This window comes from Xenopus tropicalis, chromosome 3 (genome assembly GCF_000004195.4).
Source record: "Xenopus tropicalis strain Nigerian chromosome 3, UCB_Xtro_10.0, whole genome shotgun sequence".
Taxonomy (NCBI): domain Eukaryota; kingdom Metazoa; phylum Chordata; class Amphibia; order Anura; family Pipidae; genus Xenopus; species Xenopus tropicalis.
Window position 1 is genome coordinate 3,224,501 of NC_030679.2, and position 22,736 is coordinate 3,247,236.

Consider the following 22,736-nt stretch of genomic DNA (forward strand, 5'->3'; position numbering starts at 1 on the left):
GGAAAGATGGGGGGGTATATCTGTGCCTATATATTATACAGTTACATTATGTGCATATATGATATGGGGGTTACACTGTGACAGTGGGGGGGGGGCTGGGGGAAAGATGGGGGGTATATCTGTGCCTATATATTATACAGTTACATTATGTGCATATATGATATGGGGGTTACACTGTGACAGTGGGGGGGGGGGGCTGGGGGAAGATGGGGGGTATATCTGTGCCTATATATTATACAGTTACATTATGTGCATATATGATATGGGGGTTACACATGTGACAGTGGGGGGGGGGGCTGGGGGAAAGATGGGGGGTATATCTGTGCCTATATATTAATACAGTTACATTATGTGCATATATGATATGTGGGCTTACACTGTGACAGTGGGGGGGGGGCTGGGGGAAAGATGGGGGGTATATCTGTGCCTATATATTATACAGTTACATTATGTGCATATATGATATGGGGTTACACTGTGACAGTGGGGGGGGGGAAAGATGGGGGGGTATATCTGTGGCCTATATATTATACAGTTACATTATGTGCATATATGATATGGGGGTTACACTGTGACAGTGGGGGGGGGGCTGGGGAAAGATGGGGGGTATATCTGTGCCTATATATTATACAGTTACATTATGTGCATATATGATATGGGGGTTACACTGTGACAGTGGGGGGGGCGGGGAAAGATGGGGGGGTATATCTGTGCCTATATATTATACAGTTACATTATGTGCATATATGATATGGGGGTTACACTGTGACAGTGGGGGGGGGGGAAAGATGGGGGGGTATATCTGTGGCCTATATATTATACAGTTACATTATGTGCATATCATGATACTGGGGGTTAACACTGTGACAGTGGGGGGGGGGCTGGGGGAAAGATGGGGGGTATATCTGTGCCTATATATTATACAGTTACATTATGTGCATATATGATATGGGGGTTACACTGTGACAGTGGGGGGGGGGGGGGCTGGGGGAAAGATGGGGGTATATCTGTGCCTATATATTATAACAGTTACATTATGTGCATATATGATATGGGGTTACACTGACAGTGGGGTTACAAACAATAAAAACAACAAAAACAAACCAAAGCTGTGACAGTGGGGGGGAAAGATGGGGGGTATATCATGTGGCCTATATATTATACAGTTTACATTATGTGCATATATGATATGGGGGTTACACTGTGACAGTGGGGGGGTGGGGAGGCTGGGGGAAAGATGGGGGGGTATATCTGTGCCTATATATTATACAGTTACATTATGTGCATATATGATATGGGGGTTACACTGTGACAGTGGGGGGGGGGGGGAAGATGGGGGGTATAATCTGTGGCCTATATATTATACAGTTACATTATGTGCATATATGATATGGGGGTTACACTGTGACAGTGGGGGGGGGGCTGGGGGAAAGATGGGGTATATCTGTTGCCTATATATTATACAGTTACATTATGTGCATATATGATATGGGGGTTAACACTGTGACAGTGGGGGGGGGGAAAGATGGGGGGTATATTCTGTTTGGCCTATTATGTATACATTTACATTATGTGCATATATGATATGGGGGTTACACTGTGACAGTGGGGGGTGTATATCATAAAATAGGTCCAGGTCACACAGGTTATCACTATACAGACCCCCCATGCAACATTTGGTGGCTCGAGGCTCAGTCCCTGAATCAGCAGAGATAAAAGTCGCACATTTATTGGGCGGGGCGGGGCAGATAACTGACAGTATGTCGCAACTGGAAAACCACAGTCCATCTGTGTCCTATTGATTCTGTATTTATATCAGCAGAACTTCCAGGCGTCTCACCCCTCACCCTATTGGGGAATGTTATCTGATCCTGGTACATTTCAGCTTTATTTACTAGAAATGATCTCTTTGTGGCTGAAGTATAGTACAGCATTTTTTTAGTCATGGTTGTGACTACTGAAACAATGTAGTCAGGTCTCTTTTGAGGGCTTGTTTTTAGGAGTCAGAACCAGCAGTGCAGGGAAGGGAAAGGGACAGACACAGTGACAGTTACACATAACTATAAACCCAGTGAGAATGAGGAATGAATGGATATTGGGGAGTTGTATCAGGAGTCAGAACCAGCAGTGCAGGGAAGGGAAAGGGACAGACACAGTGACAGTTACACATAACTATAAACCCAGTGAGAATGAGGGATGAATGGATATTGGGGAGTTGTATCAGGAGTCAGAACCAGCAGTGCAGGGAAGGGAAAGGGACAGACACAGTGACAGTTACACATAACTATAAACCCAGTGAGAATGAGGAATGAATGGATATTGGGGAGTTGTATTAGGAGTCAGAACCGGCAGAGCAGGGAAGGGAAAGGGACAGACACAGTGACAGTTACACATAACTATAAACCCAGTGAGAATGAGGGATGAATGGATATTGGGGAGTTGTATCAGGAGTCAGAACCAGCAGTGCAGGGAAGGGAAAGGGACAGACACAGTGACAGTTACACATAACTATAAACCCAGTGAGAATGAGGAATGAATGGATATTGGGGAGTTGTATCAGGAGTCAGAACCAGCAGTGCAGGGAAGGGAAAGGGACAGACACAGTGACAGTTACACATAACTATAAACCCAGTGAGAATGAGGAATGAATGGATATTGGGGAGTTGTATCAGGAGTCAGAACCAGCAGTGCAGGGAAGGGAAAGGGACAGACACAGTGACAGTTACACATAACTATAAACCCAGTGAGAATGAGGAATGAATGGATATTGGGGAGTTGTATCAGGAGTCAGAACCAGCAGTGCAGGGAAGGGAAAGGGACAGACACAGTGACAGTTACACATAACTATAAACCCAGTGAGAATGAGGAATGAATGGATATTGGGGAGTTGTATCAGGAGTCAGAACCAGCAGTGCAGGGAAGGGAAAGGGACAGACACAGTGACAGTTACACATAACTATAAACCCAGTGAGAATGAGGAATGAATGGATATTGGGGAGTTGTATCAGGAGTCAGAACCAGCAGTGCAGGGAAGGGATCATGGGAATTGAGGGCCCCGGGGCCCATTTCCCTGTATTTACACCATTGGACTGAGGTTCAGACAAACAAATTAACCCTAAATCCCATTTCCCTGGCAGGACGGCTTTTCCTGTTTGGCCAGTTGTGCCCTTTGTAACAGGCCGGGCTCAGCGCCGGGCGGGATTGGCCGTTTATCAGTTACACATTGATACGAGGGCCCGTGGGGTTGGGACCTTGGCACCTGATTCAGCACTCGGCTTTGCCCCAACACTCGTGACTTTCTGTGTCGTCAGTCAGAATTTATAAATGAGAATGGGGGGGGCGGTTAGGGGATGCTGGGAATTGTAGTCCAGTGGCTGTATATAAACAGGAGCTGCCATGTTGCTTCCCTGATGCAACCTGTACAGGCAAGTAGGGCCAGTAGTCACATTATTCCTCCATTGTTTAAAGGCCAAGGTCCCTGTTGATCCAAACGACTGAAGGGTAAAATTGTAACAAATTCTGACAGGTGGTTTGGTGTCCTGCCCCGGGGTATTTACTGACCGCTAAATAGAGCTTTGTGGGAAAGAGAGAATGAGTTTTGCCTTTAAATATTCAATGCTGCCCCCCCTGGGGCAATAAAAATGCTTCCTTTGATGCTGGAACCTTATGGAATACTTACTTACCTACCTACCCCCATACTGTACTGTCTGTATGGCACCTCCTACCCATATGTATAAATACAAATATACAGAGAGGGAATGTTCTGGGCACACAATAAGCTGTACCCCCATACTGTACTGTCTAAGGGAAACACTATGGCACCCCCTACCCATATGTATAAATACAATATACAGAGAAGGAATGTTCTGGGCATACAATAAGCTGTACCCCCATACTGTACTGTCTAAGGGAAACACTATGGCACCTCCTACCCATATGTATAAATACAAATATACAGAGAAGGAATGTTCTGGGCACACAATAAGCTGTACCCCCATACTGTACTGTCTAAGGGAAACACTATGGCACCCCCTACCCATATGTATAAATACAAATATACAGAGAGGGAATGTTCTGGGCACACAATAAGCTGTACCCCCATACTGTACTGTCTATGGGAAACACTATGGCACCCCCTACCCATATGTATAAATACAAATATACAGAGAGGGAATGTTCTGGGCACACAATAAGCTGTACCCCCATACTGTACTGTCTATGGGAAACACTATGGCACCCCCTACCCGTACGGTTACTGCCCTGGCTCGGCCTATGAATTGACAGAATTGAGTAAATACCCAGTGACAGGCTCGTTTCTGGGCCCCGGGGCCAGTGAGTGATTATCGGGGCGACGCTGCAGGAAGGCCCCGGGTTCAATAGAAAGTAAAGCCCAAACATCTGTTTCGCGTTGGGAGCCAATGGGACGCGGATTAGCGTAAGGTCTTTACAAGCCGCGCACTCAGCGTCTCGGTGATTAAAATGGGATTAGGGGGCATAAAAGTTTATGCTTGTTGGTGTGAGGGGGTGGCGGGGGGGCAGGTAGAAAGGTAAGCGGCCCTGGGGGCACAGGGTGACCTCAGTTGCCCCATCTGGAATTTAAAGGGGAACTTGAAAAGAGAAATGAAGGGGCTGCGACGGTCCCTGGACACAAGTAGAAGATGCCGGGAGTTGTTACAACCTGGGCGCGGCTCCTTTGAGCTAATGTTATAGAATGGCCCATTCTTAGCAACTTTTCAATTGGTCTTTATTATTTATTTGTTATAGTTTTTGAATTATTTCCCTTCTTCTACCACAAATGGGGGTCACTGACCCCGGCAGCCAAACCCTATTGCTCTGTGAGGCTCCAGTTTTATTGTTATTGTTACTTTTTATTCCTTATCTTGTCTCTCGTTCAAACCACTCCCTGGTTGCTAGGGTAATTAGGACCCTAGCAACCAAATAGCCGCTGAAACTCCAAGTGAAATAGCTGCTGAACAAAAAGTGAAATAACTAAAAAAAAACTACAAATAATAATAATAAATGAAGACCAATTAGAAACTGCTTTGCTGAGGTCGCTCTCCCTATGGTTGTTGGGGTCGCTGTCCCTATGGTTGTTGGGGTCGCTCTCCCTATAGTTGTTGGGGTCGCTCTCCCTATGGTTGTTGGGGTCGCTGTCCCTATGGCTGTTGGGGTCGCTGTCCCTATGGTTGTTGGGGTCGCTGTCCCTATGGTTGTTGGGGTCGCTGTCCCTATGGTTGTTGGGGTCGCTGTCCCTATGGTTGTTGGGGTCGCTGTCCCTATGGTTGTTGGGGTCGCTCTCCCTATGGTTGTTGGGGTCGCTCTCCCTATGGTTGTTGGGGTCGCTGTCCCTATGGTTGTTGGGGTCGCTGTCCCTATGGTTGTTGGGGTCGCTGTCCCTGTGGTTGTTGGGGTCGCTGTCCCTGTGGTTGTTGGGGTCGCTGTCCCTATGGTTGTTGGGGTCGCTGTCCCTGTGGTTGTTGGGGTCGCTGTCCCTGTGGTTGTTGGGGTCGCTGTCCCTGTGGTTGTTGGGGTCGCTGTCCCTGTGGTTGTTGGGGTCGCTCTCCCTATGGTTGTTGGGGTCGCTGTCCCTATGGTTGTTGGGGTCGCTGTCCCTGTGGTTGTTGGGGTCGCTGTCTCTGTGGTTGCCGGGGTCGCTGTCTCTGTGGTTGCCGGGGTCGCTGTCTCTGTGGTTGCCGGGGTCGCTGTCTCTGTGGTTGCCGGGGTCGCTGTCTCTGTGGTTGCCGGGGTCGCTGTCTCTGTGGCTACCTTAAAGGGGAACTACACCTAAAAACTGTTCTTTGGGTTTTTTTAATGCAGAATCATATCTGTTGGCTTAATGTTGCCTTTATATCTGTTCCTTGGCGGGGGCCGTGCCGCGTGGCGGTTGGTTAATGATTGCATGCTGAGCTCTAATGATTAACCTATTAGCCGCCGCTAATCACTCTCACTGGGTGTCTCTGTCAGTCAGCGACGCTCTCTTTCCTCGCAGCACGATTTAACCCTTCCCTGCCTGGGTTTGGCTTCTACTCACTTTCTCGCTGAATCAGCAGTTTTTGTGTTTTTTTCATTTGTTTGTAGAAACCTCATTCCCGACCCAGCGGAACGGAATTCCCAGCAGCGCGATCGGCACAACCGGAATGTGCCAGGAAGCGTCTTATGGCGGCGCCGCCTCATTGGCCCAGAAACGATAGGATGGCGTGATTCCCGGAACTGATTGTTATGGGAATTGTGTGTCACGCCTGGAACAGGTTGGGAATGACTGTCTCTTCCTACTGTCTCTACCTTGCCCTACTGTCTCCATCTTGCCCTACTGTCTCTAACTTGTCCTACTGTCTCTAACTTGTCCTACTGTCTCCATCTTGCCCTACTGTCTCCATCTTGCCCTACTGTCTCTAACTTGTCCTACTGTCTCTAACTTGTCCTACTGTCTCCATCTTGCCCTACTGTCTCCATCTTGCCCTACTGTCTCCATCTTGCCCTACTGTCTCCATCTTGCCCTACTGTCTCCATCTTGCCCTACTGTCTCCATCTTGCCCTACTGTCTCCATCTTGTCCTACTGTCTCTACCTTGCCCTACTGTCCCCATCTTGCCCTACTGTCCCCATCTTGCCCTACTGTCCCCATCTTGCCCTACTGTCCCCATCTTGCCCTACTGTATCCATCTTGCCCTACTGTCTCCATCTTGTCCTACTGTCCCCATCTTGCCCTACTGTCCCCATCTTGCCCTACTGTCCCCATCTTGCCCTACTGTCCCCATCTTGCCCTACTGTCTCCATCTTGCCCTACTGTCTCCATCTTGCCCTACTGTCTCCATCTTGCCCTACTGTCTCCATCTTGCCCTACTGTCCCCATCTTGCCCTACTGTCTCTTACGTATAACTGTCGCCCCCACTACACGCAGACAATCAATCAGTCAGCCCCATGTTTATAGATTTCTGTGTGGGTTTCCCTGTACAACAGTTATCCCCCCCCAGCACAAGCTCCGCCTCCTACATAAGCCAGTACAGCCCCCTGCTGGCAGCCCCTGGGAATGCGCAATACAGTAGCCAGCAGTGATGTCAGAGGGGAACTCAGTTTGCCGTAGAATCCCAGAATACAGTCTGCTAAAGGGGTGGGGCATACCTGATTGGGCGGGGTTATACATATATCAGGGGCGTGGCTACACATAACTCGCTCCACGTGAGGGTAGTTTCCCGACATTGTGAAATTGTTGCTGACTCTGCACTTTTCTGGGCAGTGTTTGGCCGTGAATATTGATTCAAACGCTGTTTTTGTTATTTTTTTTAACACCATTTAGTAAATTGCAGAGAACTTTTCTTTATCAAACTGGTCTTTCCGGTTTGGGAGGGGGGACTCGACCCGGGCGGTTGTGTTTAACTCATTTATCTGTGGGGGAACAAGGGGAAGGGGCGGTGGGAGGGGCTTCTCTGGAACAGGTGGGCTTTTATGTTGCGTGGGAATGCAGTCCAGCAGGAACGGCCTGCTGAGCCCTAACAGCCCACTTGTCTTCTTCTAAGTTCCCCTTTAAAGTGGCAGCTGATTATTGACAGATCCAGTCGTTGCAGTACCGCCTCTCACCACTATCAGCCAGTGGCCAGTGTTTCTCATTGGGCCCCAACAGAACAGCGCCACAGGCTGAGGGTTTCTGTGGTTACGCCGGTGTAACAGGTTTCTATTGGTCGAGTCAAATCTCCCCTTTAGGAATCTGCCTGTGAGTGACCTTGGAGAGCTTTATCTCCCGGCCGCCCAGTTTGCACAACCCTAATTAGCTAACGAGCCCCTCCCCCGCAACAGGTGGAGCACAATAAGCTTCTACCTTGGAGTCATTAATAGAAAAGCTAAAGATAGTTTAACCCTTTGGCGGGCGGGGAGATTCTCATTGTCACATGGGTGCGAGCGCCCAATATAACTGCTTTGTGTTGTGTCTTACAGGTTGGACTGATGCAGCTTTCCTAATAGTAACGTCTGAGTAACTAGTGAGTATGTCTTCTACTGTACTGGGAAACACTATGGCACCTCCCACCCATATGTATAAATACAAATATACAGAGAGGGAATGTTCTGGGCACACAATAAGCTGTACCCCCATACTGTACTGTCTAAGGGAACACTATGGCACCCCCTTACCCATATGTATAAATACAAATATACAGAGAAGGAATGTTCTGGGCACACAATTAAGCTGTACCCCCATACTGTACTGTCTAAGGGAAACACTATGGCACCTCCTACCCATATGTATAAATACAAATATACAGAGAGGGAATGTTCTGGGCACACAATAAGCTGTACCCCCATACTGTACTGTCTAAGGGAAACACTATGGCACCCCCTACCCATATGTATAAATACAAATATACAGAGAAGGAATGTTCTGGGCACACAATAAGCTGTACCCCCATACTGTACTGTCTAAGGGAAACACTATGGCACCTCCTACCCATATGTATAAATACAAATATACAGAGAAGGAATGTTCTGGGCACACAATAAGCTGTACCCCCATACTGTACTGTCTAAGGGAAACACTATGGCACCTCCCACCCATATGTATAAATACAAATATACAGAGAGGGAATGTTCTGGGCACACAATAAGCTGTACCCCCATACTGTACTGTCTAAGGGAAACACTATGGCACCTCCTACCCATATGTATAAATACAAATATACAGAGAAGGAATGTTCTGGGCACACAATAAGCTGTACCCCCATACTGTACTGTCTAAGGGAAACACTATGGCACCTCCTACCCATATGTATAAATACAAATATACAGAGAGGGAATGTTCTGGGCACACAATAAGCTGTACCCCCATACTGTACTGTCTAAGGGAAACACTATGGCACCTCCCACCCATATGTATAAATACAAATATACAGAGAGGGAATGTTCTGGGCACACAATAAGCTGTACCCCCATACTGTACTGTCTAAGGGAAACACTATGGCACCTCCCACCCATATGTATAAATACAAATATACAGAGAGGGAATGTTCTGGGCACACAATAAGCTGTACCCCCATACTGTACTGTCTAAGGGAAACACTATGGCACCTCCCACCCATATGTATAAATACAAATATACAGAGAGGGAATGTTCTGGGCACACAATAAGCTGTACCCCCATACTGTACTGTCTAAGGGAAACACTATGGCACCCCCTACCCATATGTATAAATACAAATATACAGAGAAGGAATGTTCTGGGCACACAATAAGCTGTACCCCCATACTGTACTGTCTAAGGGAAACACTATGGCACCTCCTACCCATATGTATAAATACAAATATACAGAGAAGGAATGTTCTGGGCACACAATAAGCTGTACCCCCATACTGTACTGTCTAAGGGAAACACTATGGCACCTCCTACCCATATGTATAAATACAAATATACAGAGAAGGAATGTTCTGGGCACACAATAAGCTGTACCCCCATACTGTACTGTCTAAGGGAAACACTATGGCACCCCCTACCCATATGTATAAATACAAATATACAGAGAAGGAATGTTCTGGGCACACAATAAGCTGTACCCCCATACTGTACCGTCTAAGGGAAACACTATGGCACCCCCTACCCATATGTATAAATACAAATATACAGAGAAGGAATGTTCTGGGCACACAATAAGCTGTACCCCCATACTGTACTGTCTAAGGGAAACACTATGGCACCTCCCACCCATATGTATAAATACAAATATACAGAGAGGGAATGTTCTGGGCACACAATAAGCTGTACCCCCATACTGTACTGTCTAAGGGAAACACTATGGCACCTCCTACCCATATGTATAAATACAAATATACAGAGAGGGAATGTTCTGGGCACACAATAAGCTGTACCCCATACTGTACTGTCTAAGGGAAACACTATGGCACCCCCTACCCATATGTATAAATACAAATATACAGAGAAGGAATGTTCTGGGCACACAATAAGCTGTACCCCCATACTGTACTGTCTAAGGGAAACACTATGGCACCCCCTACCCATATGTATAAATACAAATATACAGAGAAGGAATGTTCTGGGCACACAATAAGCTGTACCCCCATACTGTACTGTCTAAGGGAAACACTATGGCACCCCCTACCCATATGTATAAATACAAATATACAGAGAAGGAATGTTCTGGGCCCACAATAAGCTGTACCCACATACGGTACTGTCTAAGGGAAACACTATGGCACCCCCTACCCATATGTATAAATACAAATATACAGAGAAGGAATGTTCTGGGCACACAATAAGCTGTACCCCCATACTGTACTGTCTAAGGGAAACACTATGGCACCCCCTACCCATATGTATAAATACAAATATACAGAGAAGGAATGCTCTGGGCACAATACCCAGAATAACAACGCAGTGTTTCTGTTCCTTTCCCCTTTAGTGTGATGGTTTCGGGCCAGACTTGCTATGTCCGCCATCATGGTAGACACAAACAGCGAGTTGTGCAATTTGACCCCTTTGGACGAGGATGACCTAGAGAGCCCATTATCGGGAGAGTTCCTGCCGGACATCGGGGACATTCAGGATATCACTGAGACAATCGGGGACGATGGCTCCGCGGCTTTTGGTGCCTCCGAGTATCAGTTCTTGGGGAACAGTCCGGGGTCGAATGGGTCCGTCAGCACAGACCTTACGGGTAAGGGCAGGGAATGGGAAAGTTACAGATCATTGATCCCTATGGGGCAGTTTACATGAGAAGGCGCAACACTTGGGGTTTGGCAGCATGTTAGTAAGTACCCAGGGATCCCAGGAGTTGTTAGGAATCTCATGTTTCCATTGGTCCAACCAGAAATTCCAGTTCAGTTGCTCAGTTCTAACGGCTGTCGCCCGCGTTTCTACCGCAAAACCATCCATCATTGTCATTTAAAGGGCCGGGGTCAGTTTAAAGAGGATGTTCAGCTTTGGGTCATATAGAGAGTAATATTCTGAGACAATTTGCAAGTGGTAGTTTTTTTTAATTATTTCACTTTTTGTTTAGCAGTTACTTGGTTGCTAGGATGCAAATTACCTTAGCAACCAGGGAGTGGTATGAGAGAGAGACAAGTATATGTATAGGGGAGGGGCTGGATAAAAAGATAAGGAATAAAAAGTAACAATATCAATAAAACTGGAGCCTCACAGAGTGATAGGTTTTTGGTTGCTAGGGTCCAAATTACTTTAGCAACCAGGGAGTGGTTTGGATGAGAGACTGGTATATGAATAGGGGAGGGACTGAATAGAAAGATAAGGAATAAAAAGTAACGATAACAATAAAACTGGAGCCTCACAGAGCAATAGGTTTTTAGTTGCTAGGGTCCACGTTACCTTAGCAACCAGGGAGGGGTTTGGATGAGAGACAGGAATATGAATAGGGGAGGGGCTGAATAGAAAGATAAGGAATAAAAAGTAACAATAACAATAAAACTGGAGCCTCACAGAGCAATAGGTTTTTGGTTGCTAGGGTCCAAATTACCTTAGCAACCAGGGAGTGGTATGAGAGAGGGACAGGAATATGAATAGGGGAGGGGCTGAATAGAAAGATAAGGAATAAAAAGTAACAATAACAATAAAACTAGAGCCTCACAGAGCAATAGGGTTTGGCTGCCGGGGTCAGTGACCCCCATTGGAAGGCAAATAATTCAATAACTATAGAGAACATTCTATAAAATAGGAAAAGTTAATTTAAAGGGGAACCGCCTCTATAAGATGCTGAGATGTTGTTGTCATTGCAGACACCTTGTCGCCCGCGTCGAGTCCGGCGTCCGTCACCTTCCCCGCGGCTCCGGGGGGCGCAGAGGACGTGTCTTGCAAGTCGCTGAACCTCGAGTGCCGAGTGTGCGGAGACAAGGCCTCCGGGTTCCACTATGGGGTTCACGCCTGCGAGGGGTGCAAGGTACGGACTACTCTTTATGCTCAACTTCCCCTTGAATCTGAGTCGGCAGCCATATTGTGTGTGGCCCCTCCCAGGGGCTTCCTCTATAGCCGCTCTACTCGCCAAGGTTATGCACGCCCCCTGCTTAATATTTGTAGAGTGGGAGGGGGCGGCGGCTAAGTACCTGCTACAGATTTTCTTGCAGGGGGGCCCATTGCATTCTGGGTACGCCACTGTGGTGCCCAGTCGGCTAAATACTCGTTATCGGGATAATTGGCGGTTTCTTATTCTTACGCATTCCTGTTGCCGACGGCTCAGACTTACTCACTTGTCTTATATGGATTCTCCCCTCTGTGTCCCCCCCCCGGCAGGGCTTCTTCCGGAGGACGATCCGCCTTAAACTGGCGTACGAGCGCTGTGAGCGAATGTGCAAGATACAGAAGAAGAACCGCAACAAGTGCCAATATTGCCGCTTCGAAAAGTGCCTTAATGTCGGAATGTCCCACAACGGTGAGTTCCCCCCCCTGGGTAAGTGAATCCAATCCCCCCCCAGTACTTACCCAGGTACAGAGCTCTGATTCTCTGTACTTCCTGCTCCTGGGCTGCTCTCTTTCCCATGGTCAGGCAGGAACCTCCCCCTGGGTAAGTGAATCCAATCTCCCCCCAGTACTTACCCAGGTACAGAGCTCTGATTCTCTGTACTTCCTGCTCCTGGGCTGCTCTCTTTCCCATGGTCAGGCAGGAACCCCCCCTGGGTAAGTGAATCCAATCTCCCCCCAGTACTTACCCAGGTACAGAGCTCTGATTCTCTGTACTTCCTGCTCCTGGGCTGCTCTCTTTCCCATGGTCAGGCAGGAACCTCCCCCTGGGTAAGTGAATCCAATCTCCCCCCAGTACTTACCCAGGTACAGAGCTCTGATTCTCTGTACTTCCTGCTCCTGGGCTGCTCTCTTTCCCATGGTCAGGCAGGAACCTCCCCCTGGGTAAGTGAATCCAATCCCCCCCCAGTACTTACCCCGGTACAGAGCTCTGATTCTCTGTACTTCCTGCTCCTGGGCTGCTCTCTTTCCCATGGTCAGGCAGGAACCTTCCCCTGGGTAAGTGAATCCAATCCCCCCCCAGTACTTACCCCGGTACATTCTCTCGTTCCCAGCGATACGATTCGGGAGGATGCCGCGGTCGGAAAAGGCGAAACTGAAGGCGGAAGTGCAGACGTGCGACCAGGACACTAAGGACGCACCAATGGGCGACCTCCTCTCTCTGGCGCGGCTCATTTACGACGCGTATCTGAAGAACTTCAACATGAACAAAGTGAAAGCCAGAGCCATCCTGACGGGCAAAGCCAGTAATCCGGTAAGTGCCCGACCAATCGAATTCCAGTTCGCTACATTGTTTCAGGAGTCGGAACACGTCCTGCTGATTTGAATCTGTCGAGTTCACTATACAAACATGGTGCAATCGCACGAGTACAGAGTCCAGCGCTCGCTCGTTATTAACACGGAGGTCAAACAGGTTGGTTAAACCCAATTATTTAGGATTTATGACGCCATCTGCTGGTTGGTTGTAGTATTACATGAACATTTTTTATAGGGCAATTATTGTAAAGGGGGGGTTGTTCCCCTTCAGATTAACTTTTAGGACGATGTAGAGAGTGCTATTCTGAGACAGTTTGCAGTTGGTCTTCATTTTTTACTATTTGCAGCTCTTCAGCAAACTGGTTGCTAGGGTCGAGAAATAAACAATGAAGACCAATTGAAAAGTTGCTGGGAATAGGCCATTCTGTAACATGCTATACTCATCTATTGGGCAGTTTTCCCATCAGCCCTTGTGCTATTGGGGCTAATATGGGTCACTGGGGAGAATCGGTTCTGACCATAGAGTTTGTCCGCAGCCGTTTGTTATACACGACATGGAGACGCTGTGCATGGCCGAGAAGACGTTAGTGGCCAAACTGGTGGCCAACGGCATCCAGAACAAGGAGGCGGAGGTGCGGATCTTCCATTGCTGCCAGTGCACGTCGGTAGAGACGGTAACGGAACTGACGGAGTTCGCCAAATCCATCCCCGGCTTCACCGAGCTGGACCTCAACGATCAAGTGACTTTGTTAAAGTACGGGGTCTACGAGGCCATGTTCGCCATGTTGGCGTCCGTCATGAACAAGGATGGGATGTTGGTGGCCTACGGCAACGGTTTCATCACGCGGGAATTCCTGAAGAGCCTGAGGAAGCCCATCGGGGACATGATGGAGCCCAAGTTTGAGTTTGCCATGAAGTTCAATGCCTTGGAGCTGGACGACAGCGACCTGTCTCTGTTTGTAGCGGCGCTCATTTGCTGTGGAGGTAAGTGAAGGGGTTAATGAGTGATTCATTGGGGGTGGGGAGGAAAGGAGATCTCACCATCAGCATAGGAAGGGGTTCCTTACTGTAAGGGCAGTCAGGTTATGGGGTTCCCTACCCAGAGAGGGGGAATGAGTGATACATTGGGGGTGGGGGGGAAAGGGGATCTCACCATCAGCATAGGAAGGGGTTCCTTACTGTAAGGGCAGTCAGTTTGTGGAATCCATAACTCTTGTTCCCTAACCCCGCCCCCCAGACCGCCCGGGATTGGTGAACGTTCCCAGCATAGAGAAGATGCAGGAGAGCATCGTCCACGTCCTGAAACTCCACCTCCAATCGAATCACCCTGACGACGGCTTCCTCTTCCCGAAGCTGCTGCAGAAGATGGCCGACCTGCGCCAGTTGGTGACGGAGCACGCGCAGCTGGTACAGACCATCAAGAAGACGGAGACGGACGCGGCGCTGCACCCGCTGCTGCAGGAAATCTACAGGGACATGTACTGAGCGCTCGGCCGCTTTCTCCTTTAAAGATTTTACTTTTTTTTTTTTAAAGATTTTTTTTATTTTTCCATATTTTTGGACGGGAGCAAAATCAGCAGAATTGGGGCTTATTTACTTGTGCCTTCTCCTCCAGCCATGGCAACGCTTCCTACAGCCTGCACTACAGTTCCTGGGGCGGGCTATCTGCCCGGGGGGGCGGGGGCAGACTATCTGCCCGGGGGGTGGGGCAGACTATCTGCCCGGGGGGGTGGGTCAGACTTACTGCCCTGGGACGGGGGTCAGACTATCTGCCCTGGGACGGGGGTCAGACTATCTGCCCTGGGACTGGGGTCAGACTATCTGCCCTGGGACGGGGGTCAGACTATCTGCCCTGGGACGGGGGTCAGACTATCTGCCCTGGGACGGGGGTCAGACTATCTGCCCTGGGACGGGGGTCAGACTAACTGCCCTGGGACGGGGGTCAGACTATCTGCCCTGGGACTGGGGTCAGACTATCTGCCCTGGGACTGGGGTCAGACTATCTGCCCTGGGACGGGGGTCAGACTATCTGCCCTGGGACTGGGGTCAGACTATCTGCCCTGGGACTGGGGTCAGACTATCTGCCCTGGGACGGGGGTCAGACTATCTGCCCTGGGACTGGGGTCAGACTATCTGCCCTGGGACGGGGGTCAGACTATCTGCCCTGGGACTGGGGTCAGACTATCTGCCCTGGGACTGGGGTCAGACTATCTGCCCTGGGACAGGGGTGAGACTATCTGCCCTGCCCTGGGACTGGGGTTAGACTATCTGCCCTGGGACTGGGGTTAGACTATCTGCCCTGGGACTGGGGTCAGACTATCTGCCCTGGGACTGGGGTCAGACTATCTGCCCTGGGACAGGGGTCAGACTATCTGCCCTGGGACTGGGGTCAGACTATCTGCCCTGGGACTGGGGTTAGACTATCTGCCCTGGGACAGGGGTCAGACTATCTGCCCTGGGACAGGGGTTAGACTATCTGCCCTGCCCTGGGACTGGGGTTAGACTATCTGCCCTGGGACTGGGGTTAGACTATCTGCCCTGGGACTGGGGTTAGACTATCTGCCCTGGGACTGGGGTTAGACTATCTGCCCTGGGACTGGGGTTAGACTATCTGCCCTGGGACTGGGGTTAGACTATCTGCCCTGGGACTGGGGTTAGACTATCTGCCCTGGGACGGGGGTCAGACTAACTGCCCTGGGACGGGGGTCAGACTAACTGCCCTGGGACGGGGGTCAGACTATCTGCCCTGGGACGGGGGTCAGACTATCTGCCCTGGGACGGGGGTCAGACTATCTGCCCTGGGACGGGGGTCAGACTAACTGCCCTGGGACGGGGGTCAGACTAACTGCCCTGGGACGGGGGTCAGACTAACTGCCCTGGGACGGGGGTCAGACTATCTGCTGTAGTTCCTGGGGCAGACTATCTGCCCTGGGAGGGGGGACAGACTATCTGCCCGCAGGGGTGGGGCAGACTATCTGCCCGTGGGGGTGGGTCAGACTATCTGCCCGGGGAGGGCGGGACACTACAAAACGGCGATAGGGACGTGTGGGGAATTTTGCGGCCGTTTCGTGAAATAATCCGCCATCACTAAACGTTGACATTTGGCTTCGAACGCAAATATTTTGGTCTTTTTATGAATTTCGACTAAAATTGCGTCATTGGGGTTTTTTTACGGCGACCGTACCCGCATTCTGTGCGCTTTATGGCAGCAACGAGGTAAAAGTACGAAGGGTACGAGCCGCCATGTCTAACGCGCCGCAATAACTGATTCAGGGTTATAGGAACCCCGCTCCCCCCACGGTTAAATACTACATTTCCCAGCATCCTCGGCCAAATAATGTTGGAAGCAAGTTGGGCGTTATTCTAAATAAAACCGCGCCGATATGGCCGCCCAATCCGTAATAAAGGGAGGGGTTTGGCCGGAATGCCCCTATTTTAACCTATTTCAGTGCCAGTTCAAGGAACAGGGATCTTTTGCACATGGTGTGGTTTTGTTTTTAAAGGGAAAATATACCCTACGTGGTATTAACTGTTCAGTAGAGAAACGAGGGCGTGGGCGCCTAGAGAGACTCGCCCGTATAACGGTATTCGGTAATATGCATTGAGTGCCGCCATTGTACCGACAGAAGGGACATTGGTTGCTTTGCTCAGCATCCATAGCAACCAGACAGCTGGGGAGCCACAGGTATCAAAATTGTCAAGGTATCATTAACAATTCTAGGTTAACTTCCCCTTTAAAGGACATGTAACCCCCACACACACGAATGTAACCAGCCTCTTTGAAACCTTTATATATTTGCCCCTCCGGTTGTTGAAAGGTTAATAGTAAGGCAACCGCTTCCCCTTAATCACTTGGGGTTCCTTCCCCTCCTCTGTCCCACTCGGCCCCCTCCCTCAGGAACTGACTTCGACTTGGACTACTGAGCGTGCTCAGTCTTCTCAGCACAGATTACAAAACACACCCTCCAGCCTAGCAGCCAATGAAAAGATGGCTTTGATGGTTCCCATAGAAACTGTTTTTTTTTCTCAGTTTAACCGTTACAGTGCTCAATCAAAGCAGAAATGGTTTTCAAAGTCAGTTCTGCCTGTGTAAGCCTGCATTCTTCATTCAGCGCATGTGTAAAGGTCACTGATGATGTCAGAGGGAAAATGGCCGCCTATTTATTTTAGGAAAACGTGACGGCGCTGGCGGAGGGAGGGGATATACGCAGTACAAACTACGCTATTCGGGTGGGGGAGATGCACCCAACTGATATACATGGTAGGAAAATGTAGGGTTTACATGTCCTTTAAAAGTAAATAGTGCTCCATACGTGGTTCCGTAGTAGTTATGAGCAGAAAGCCCCTCCCCTTTGGTGATGTAATCGTACAGACTGCTTACAATCAGGCAGGGTCGGACTGGGGGGGTTGCAGGGACGGAGCGACTGGATAAACTTCTGAATCCCAAGATTGTCGGTGGGTGGGGTCACTCGTTGAACCGTCCGTATTTCCGAATTGTCTAAAGCTAAAAATTCTGCCGTTTTTCTTAATCTTTTCCGTGGAATCTTCCATGAATCAAGGAAGGGGGGGGGGGGGGGAGGAAAGACTGGACTTTCTTATATTTTATTTTTTTGTCGGAATATATTTTCTTGGACGAATTTTGTGGCAACAAACCACTATCGAACGTACGAATGAACAAAAAACTACAAAAATTTTCCGTTGGGGCTACTAAAACTATTTTTGAAACGACTCACCACTTCTATTTTCTGATAATCTTGTGCGGATGAACTTGGAATGTATTTATACTAAATGCACTGCTTCTGACTTGGTAGAAACGGTATTTTGTTCTCAGGGAATCGCTTTGTTTTTGTCAAAAAAAATTCTCGTTTTTTTTTTCCTCGTTTTTAGCTTACGATGTTTCTCGTCAGTCAAACAAGCACCTTCATCAGATGTTCTGAATGTTTCTGTGATCTTCTTAGTCACAAGCTGCTCTAGAAAAATTTGTCTTCGATAAATCTGTTTTCCCGTAACGCAGTCTGGGGGTCGGTTATTGGCGACGATCCGAAAATTTCCGAGGGAATTTGGTTTTACAGATTTATCAAACTGATTTACAGATTTTCAAAAGGGGGAGGAGTCCAAGAGTTGTCCAAGGGTCTTAGGGACAAAATTTATTACAATTTGAAGTCATAAATTTCTCTCGATCTTAGAAAACTGCAGAAAAAAAATCCGATTTGAAAACATTTTTTAAATTTGAGTTTTCCTAAATTTAATTTAGGAGATTTATCAATTGAAAAAAAGTTTGTAAATAAGAATTAAAGAAATTGAGGTATTTTTAACCTTCAAGCTATTTTTATTTTTCAAGGCAATGAAAACATACGGTTTCTAAAAGAGGTGTGGTTTAATTGTGAAGGGGGTGTGGCCTCAATTGTTTCATGTGTGTCCAAGAGCCCAAGGGACAAAATGATTACAATTTGAAGTCATGTATTTCTTTCAATCTTAGAAAACTGCAGAAAAAAATCAAAAGCCCAAATTTTTCAAATTTGTGTTTTCCTAAAATTAATTTAGGAAATTTATCAATTGAAAAAACAAAGTTTGAAAATAAGAATTAAAAAAAATGGAGGTATTTTCAACCTTCGAGCTATTTTATTTTTCAAGTTTTTTTTCAAGTCGATTAAAACATATGGTTTCTAGGAAAGAGGTGTGGTTTAACTGTAGGGGGTGTGGCCTTAATTGTTTAGTGTGTGTCCAAGAGCCTAAGGGACAAATTTATTGTAAATTATTACAATTTGAAGTCATATATTTCTCTCGATCTTAGAAAACTGCAGAAAAAGAAATCAAAAGCCCAAATTTTTTCAAATTCAATTTTTCTCAAATTTAATTTGTGAGAATGATCAAAAACTTGAAAATAGGAATTAAAAAATGAAGGTTAATTTTTCACATTCAACCTATTTGATTTTCAAGTTTTTTTTCAGGTCGATGAAAAGATATGGTCTCTAAGAAAGAGGCGTGGTTTGATTGTGTAGGGGTGTGGCCTCAGTTGTTTAGTGTGTGTCCAAGAGCCTTAGGGACAAAATTATTAAAATCTGAGGTCATATTTTTTTTTTTTGGACCTTAAAAAACTGCAGAAAAAAATCATGATCCCAAATTTTGAAAATTTGAGTTTGAGTAAATGTAATTTTTGAGATTTATCAATTGAAAAAAATGCTTGAAAATAAGAATGAAAAAAAAACGGACGCGTATTTCCAACCTATTTTATTTTTCAAGTCGATGAAAAGATGCGGTCTCTAAGAAAGAGGCGTGGTTTGATTGTGTAGGGGGTGTGGCCTCTGTTGTTAAGTGTGTGTCCAAGAGAAAAAAATTTATGAGCCCAAATTTTTCAAATTCGAGTTTTTCTGCATTTTTAAGATTTATCGATTGAAAAAAAATCTTGAAAAAAATTGTATTTGCCAAATTAAATCTATTTTACTTTTTCAAATATTTTTAAACCGTCAAATTTGTAAAAGGTTTCTAAGAAAATGGTGCGGTTTGAAAGGATAGGGGCGTGGCCTCACTTGGCCCATGTGTGCCCAATGGTCTCAAAGCCAAATATATTCAAACTCAGTAGGGCCACACATTCCATTGAGATTTAAGAAAAAGTTTTTCTAACTTGAATTTTTGAGATTTATCAGCTGAAAACCAATCTCAAAAATTCAAATGAAAAAAATGTATATTTTTTTTTCAACATTCAACCTTTTTTTTCATTTTTTTGAAGTCATTGAAAAGATGTGGTCTCTAAGAAAGAGGCGTGGTTTGATTGTGTAGGGGGTGTGGCCTCATTTGGTCGGCTTGTGTGGCAAATTTAATAAAATTTGAGGCGGCAGCCCTTGCATTATATACTGATCATAATATAAAATTAGATCACGATTTCTCTGTAAATTGAGAAAATCACAAAACAAATCTCAAATTTTTCTAATCCAGGTTTTCCCAACCTTGAATTTTCAAAATTTATGAATTGACAAAAAAACTCAAAAATTAAATGAAATTGTGACATTTTTATGGCATTCACGTTAGTGGATGTGGGCCGGCCTGATACCCGCGGGTTTGGGCCCCGCCCCCATCTCAAATCCATTCTATACAGACCTGGCTCCGCGGATGGGGGGGCATTACTGTGCGGAAACAAGGAAGGGCCCCCCCAATTCTACGAAGCAGGAAGCACAGAATTGTCAGGGGCATATTGCTTCCTTTTCATTGGAACCAGGGGCCCAAAACAAGTTGAATGAAAGCTGGGGTTTGTTTACATTGGCTCTTGCTGAACTGCAACTCTCATCAACACCGGTTGGATGCTTTGATTCATCCAATTCCAACATAAAATACATGGGCAGATCCGCTCGCTTGGCGATATCGAATTATCCTGGATTCTCCCGATATCCCAACGAGCTGATGCAGTCCCCAATCCGATTTTCTAACCTGCCCGATCGAGATCTGGTCGATTTCAGGCCACATATCGGTCGGGCAGGCCTGTCAGTAGTGCCCATACATGGGCCAATTAGCTGCCGAATCTGGCCAAGGGACCAATATCGGCAGCTACTATTGGCCCGTGTATGGGGACCTTTAGTCACAGTACAATCGTTTAAACGTGTAACGTAGAAGGGTCCATTACAATCAACCCAGTCTGCCACCTACTGGCCACACTGAGCACTCACACTCACACTCGATCCCTGTATCAAGCAAATCTTGCAATCAACCCAGTCTGCCACCTACTGGCCACACTGAGCCCTTACACTCACACTTAGAGCCGCTCACTCCCAGCCGCACCGTTTCGTATAGTTCCCCCCCCGGCAAGTTGTGCAGGTAACTGGGGCCGGTCAGTACCAACCCGGCAATTGCAGAATAAAATGTTGAATAACAAACCATAAAAAAGACCAACTGCAACCTTAGAATGGACGTTGAACGTGATGGACGTATGTCTTTTTTCAACCCAACTTACTATGTTACTATGTTACTATATCACCATGTACACATATGTCTGGCCCAAATGAGTTGCCATCAAAAATCATTTCCCCGCCCCCCACGGCCCACAAGGACCGTGATTGGAGCACCACCCTAATGCCCAGAGCATTCCTATGTCTTTTCCTCACACTTCCCCAGGGTCGGTCTGGGCTACCGGGACACCCAGTGGGGCTCAGCGGCCCAGACTCGACCCTTGTCGGAACCCCCCCTGCCCGACCGTTCGCGGATCGCTGATCCATTCATAAAATCTAGCAGACATTAAAAAGGGGCCCTTATAAGTCTGGGAACCTTAAGCCTTGTTAATATGGCTGGAAATTCTAGTGGTACATTAATATTGTTTTGCTTTGAACTGATTAAGAATGGAAGGAAATAACATAGATTTATATACCACTGGAATTGGCCCTGTTGGCATGTCTGAAGTTGATATGCCCTTTATGAGTTTCAGTTAGTAATTTTACTGGCATGTCTGGGGTTAATATGCCCTTTATCAATTTAATGTATTCATACGGGCACCTTTGAAGTTACTATGTACTTTATTCTTTTTATTTAGTGATTATACTGGCACATCTGGGGCATGTAAAGTGGGTGTGGCATGTGGGGCGTGGTCACAAAGCAGGCGTGACCAAAAAAATTGCTGCACTACCCGCGTCACATATTTTTGTCCCTCTTTCTCTTAATGAACGTTCCTCACACTTCCCTGTTATTGGTACGCCCCTCACACTTCCCCGTTAGTGGTACGTCCCTCACACTTCCCCGTTAATGGTACGTCCCTCACACTTCCCCGTTAATGGTACGTCCCTCACACTTTCCCGTTAGTGGTACGTCCCTCACACTTCCCCGTTATAGGTACGCCCCTCACACTTCCCCGTTATCGGTACGCCCCTCACACTTCCCCGTTATCGGTACGCCCCTCACACTTCCCCGTTATCGGTACGCCCCTCACACTTCCCCGTTATCGGTACGTCCCTCACACTTCCCCGTTATCGGTACGTCCCTCACACTTCCCCGTTATCGGTACGTCCCTCACACTTCCCCGTTATCGGTACGCCCCTCACACTTCCCCGTTATCGGTACGTTCCTCACACTTCCCCGTTATCGGTACGTTCCTCACACTTCCCCGTTATCGGTACGCCCCTCACACTTCCCCGTTATCGGTACGCCCCTCACACTTCCCCGTTATCGGTACGCCCCTCACACTTCCCCGTTATCGGTACGCCCCTCACACTTCCCCGTTATCGGTACGCCCCTCACACTTCCCCGTTATCGGTACGCCCCTCACACTTCCCCGTTATCGGTACGCCCCTCACACTTCCCCGTTATCGGTACGCCCCTCACACTTCCCCGTTATCGGTACGCCCCTCACACTTCCCCGTTATCGGTACGCCCCTCACACTTCCCCGTTATCGGTACGCCCCTCACACTTCCCCGTTATCGGTACGCCCCTCACACTTCCCCGTTATCGGTACGCCCCTCACACTTCCCCGTTATCGGTACGCCCCTCACACTTCCCCGTTATCGGTACGTCCCTCACACTTCCCCGT

At 47.6% G+C, this 22,736-nt stretch overlaps 1 protein-coding gene across 1 annotated transcript; it reads left to right on the forward strand.

The window, feature by feature from the left end:
- The first annotated feature begins 5,963 nt into the window (after positions 1-5,963).
- On the forward strand, positions 5,964-14,918 carry ppara (peroxisome proliferator activated receptor alpha). Its single transcript, XM_002940738.5, has 8 exons — positions 5,964-6,248; positions 7,932-7,975; positions 10,403-10,657; positions 11,733-11,893; positions 12,244-12,382; positions 13,026-13,225; positions 13,764-14,211; positions 14,465-14,918. The coding sequence occupies exons 3-8, from the start codon at positions 10,429-10,431 to the stop codon at positions 14,710-14,712; spliced, it is 1,425 nt and encodes a 474-aa protein (XP_002940784.2). The 5' UTR covers positions 5,964-6,248; positions 7,932-7,975; positions 10,403-10,428; the 3' UTR covers positions 14,713-14,918.
- The last annotated feature ends 7,818 nt before the right edge of the window (positions 14,919-22,736 follow it).

What these genes read in the sequence shown, in the direction of transcription:
- ppara (XM_002940738.5), top strand. Translation starts at nt 10,429, where the DNA reads ATGTCCGCCATCATGGTAGACACAAACAGCGAGTTGTGCAATTTGACC. An exon ending in CGTCAGCACAGACCTTACGG is followed by an intron (nt 10,658 to 11,732) that starts GTAAGGGCAGGG and finishes TTGTCATTGCAG; the next exon opens with ACACCTTGTCGCCCGCGTCG. An exon ending in GGCGCTCATTTGCTGTGGAG is followed by an intron (nt 14,212 to 14,464) that starts GTAAGTGAAGGG and finishes CCCGCCCCCCAG; the next exon opens with ACCGCCCGGGATTGGTGAAC.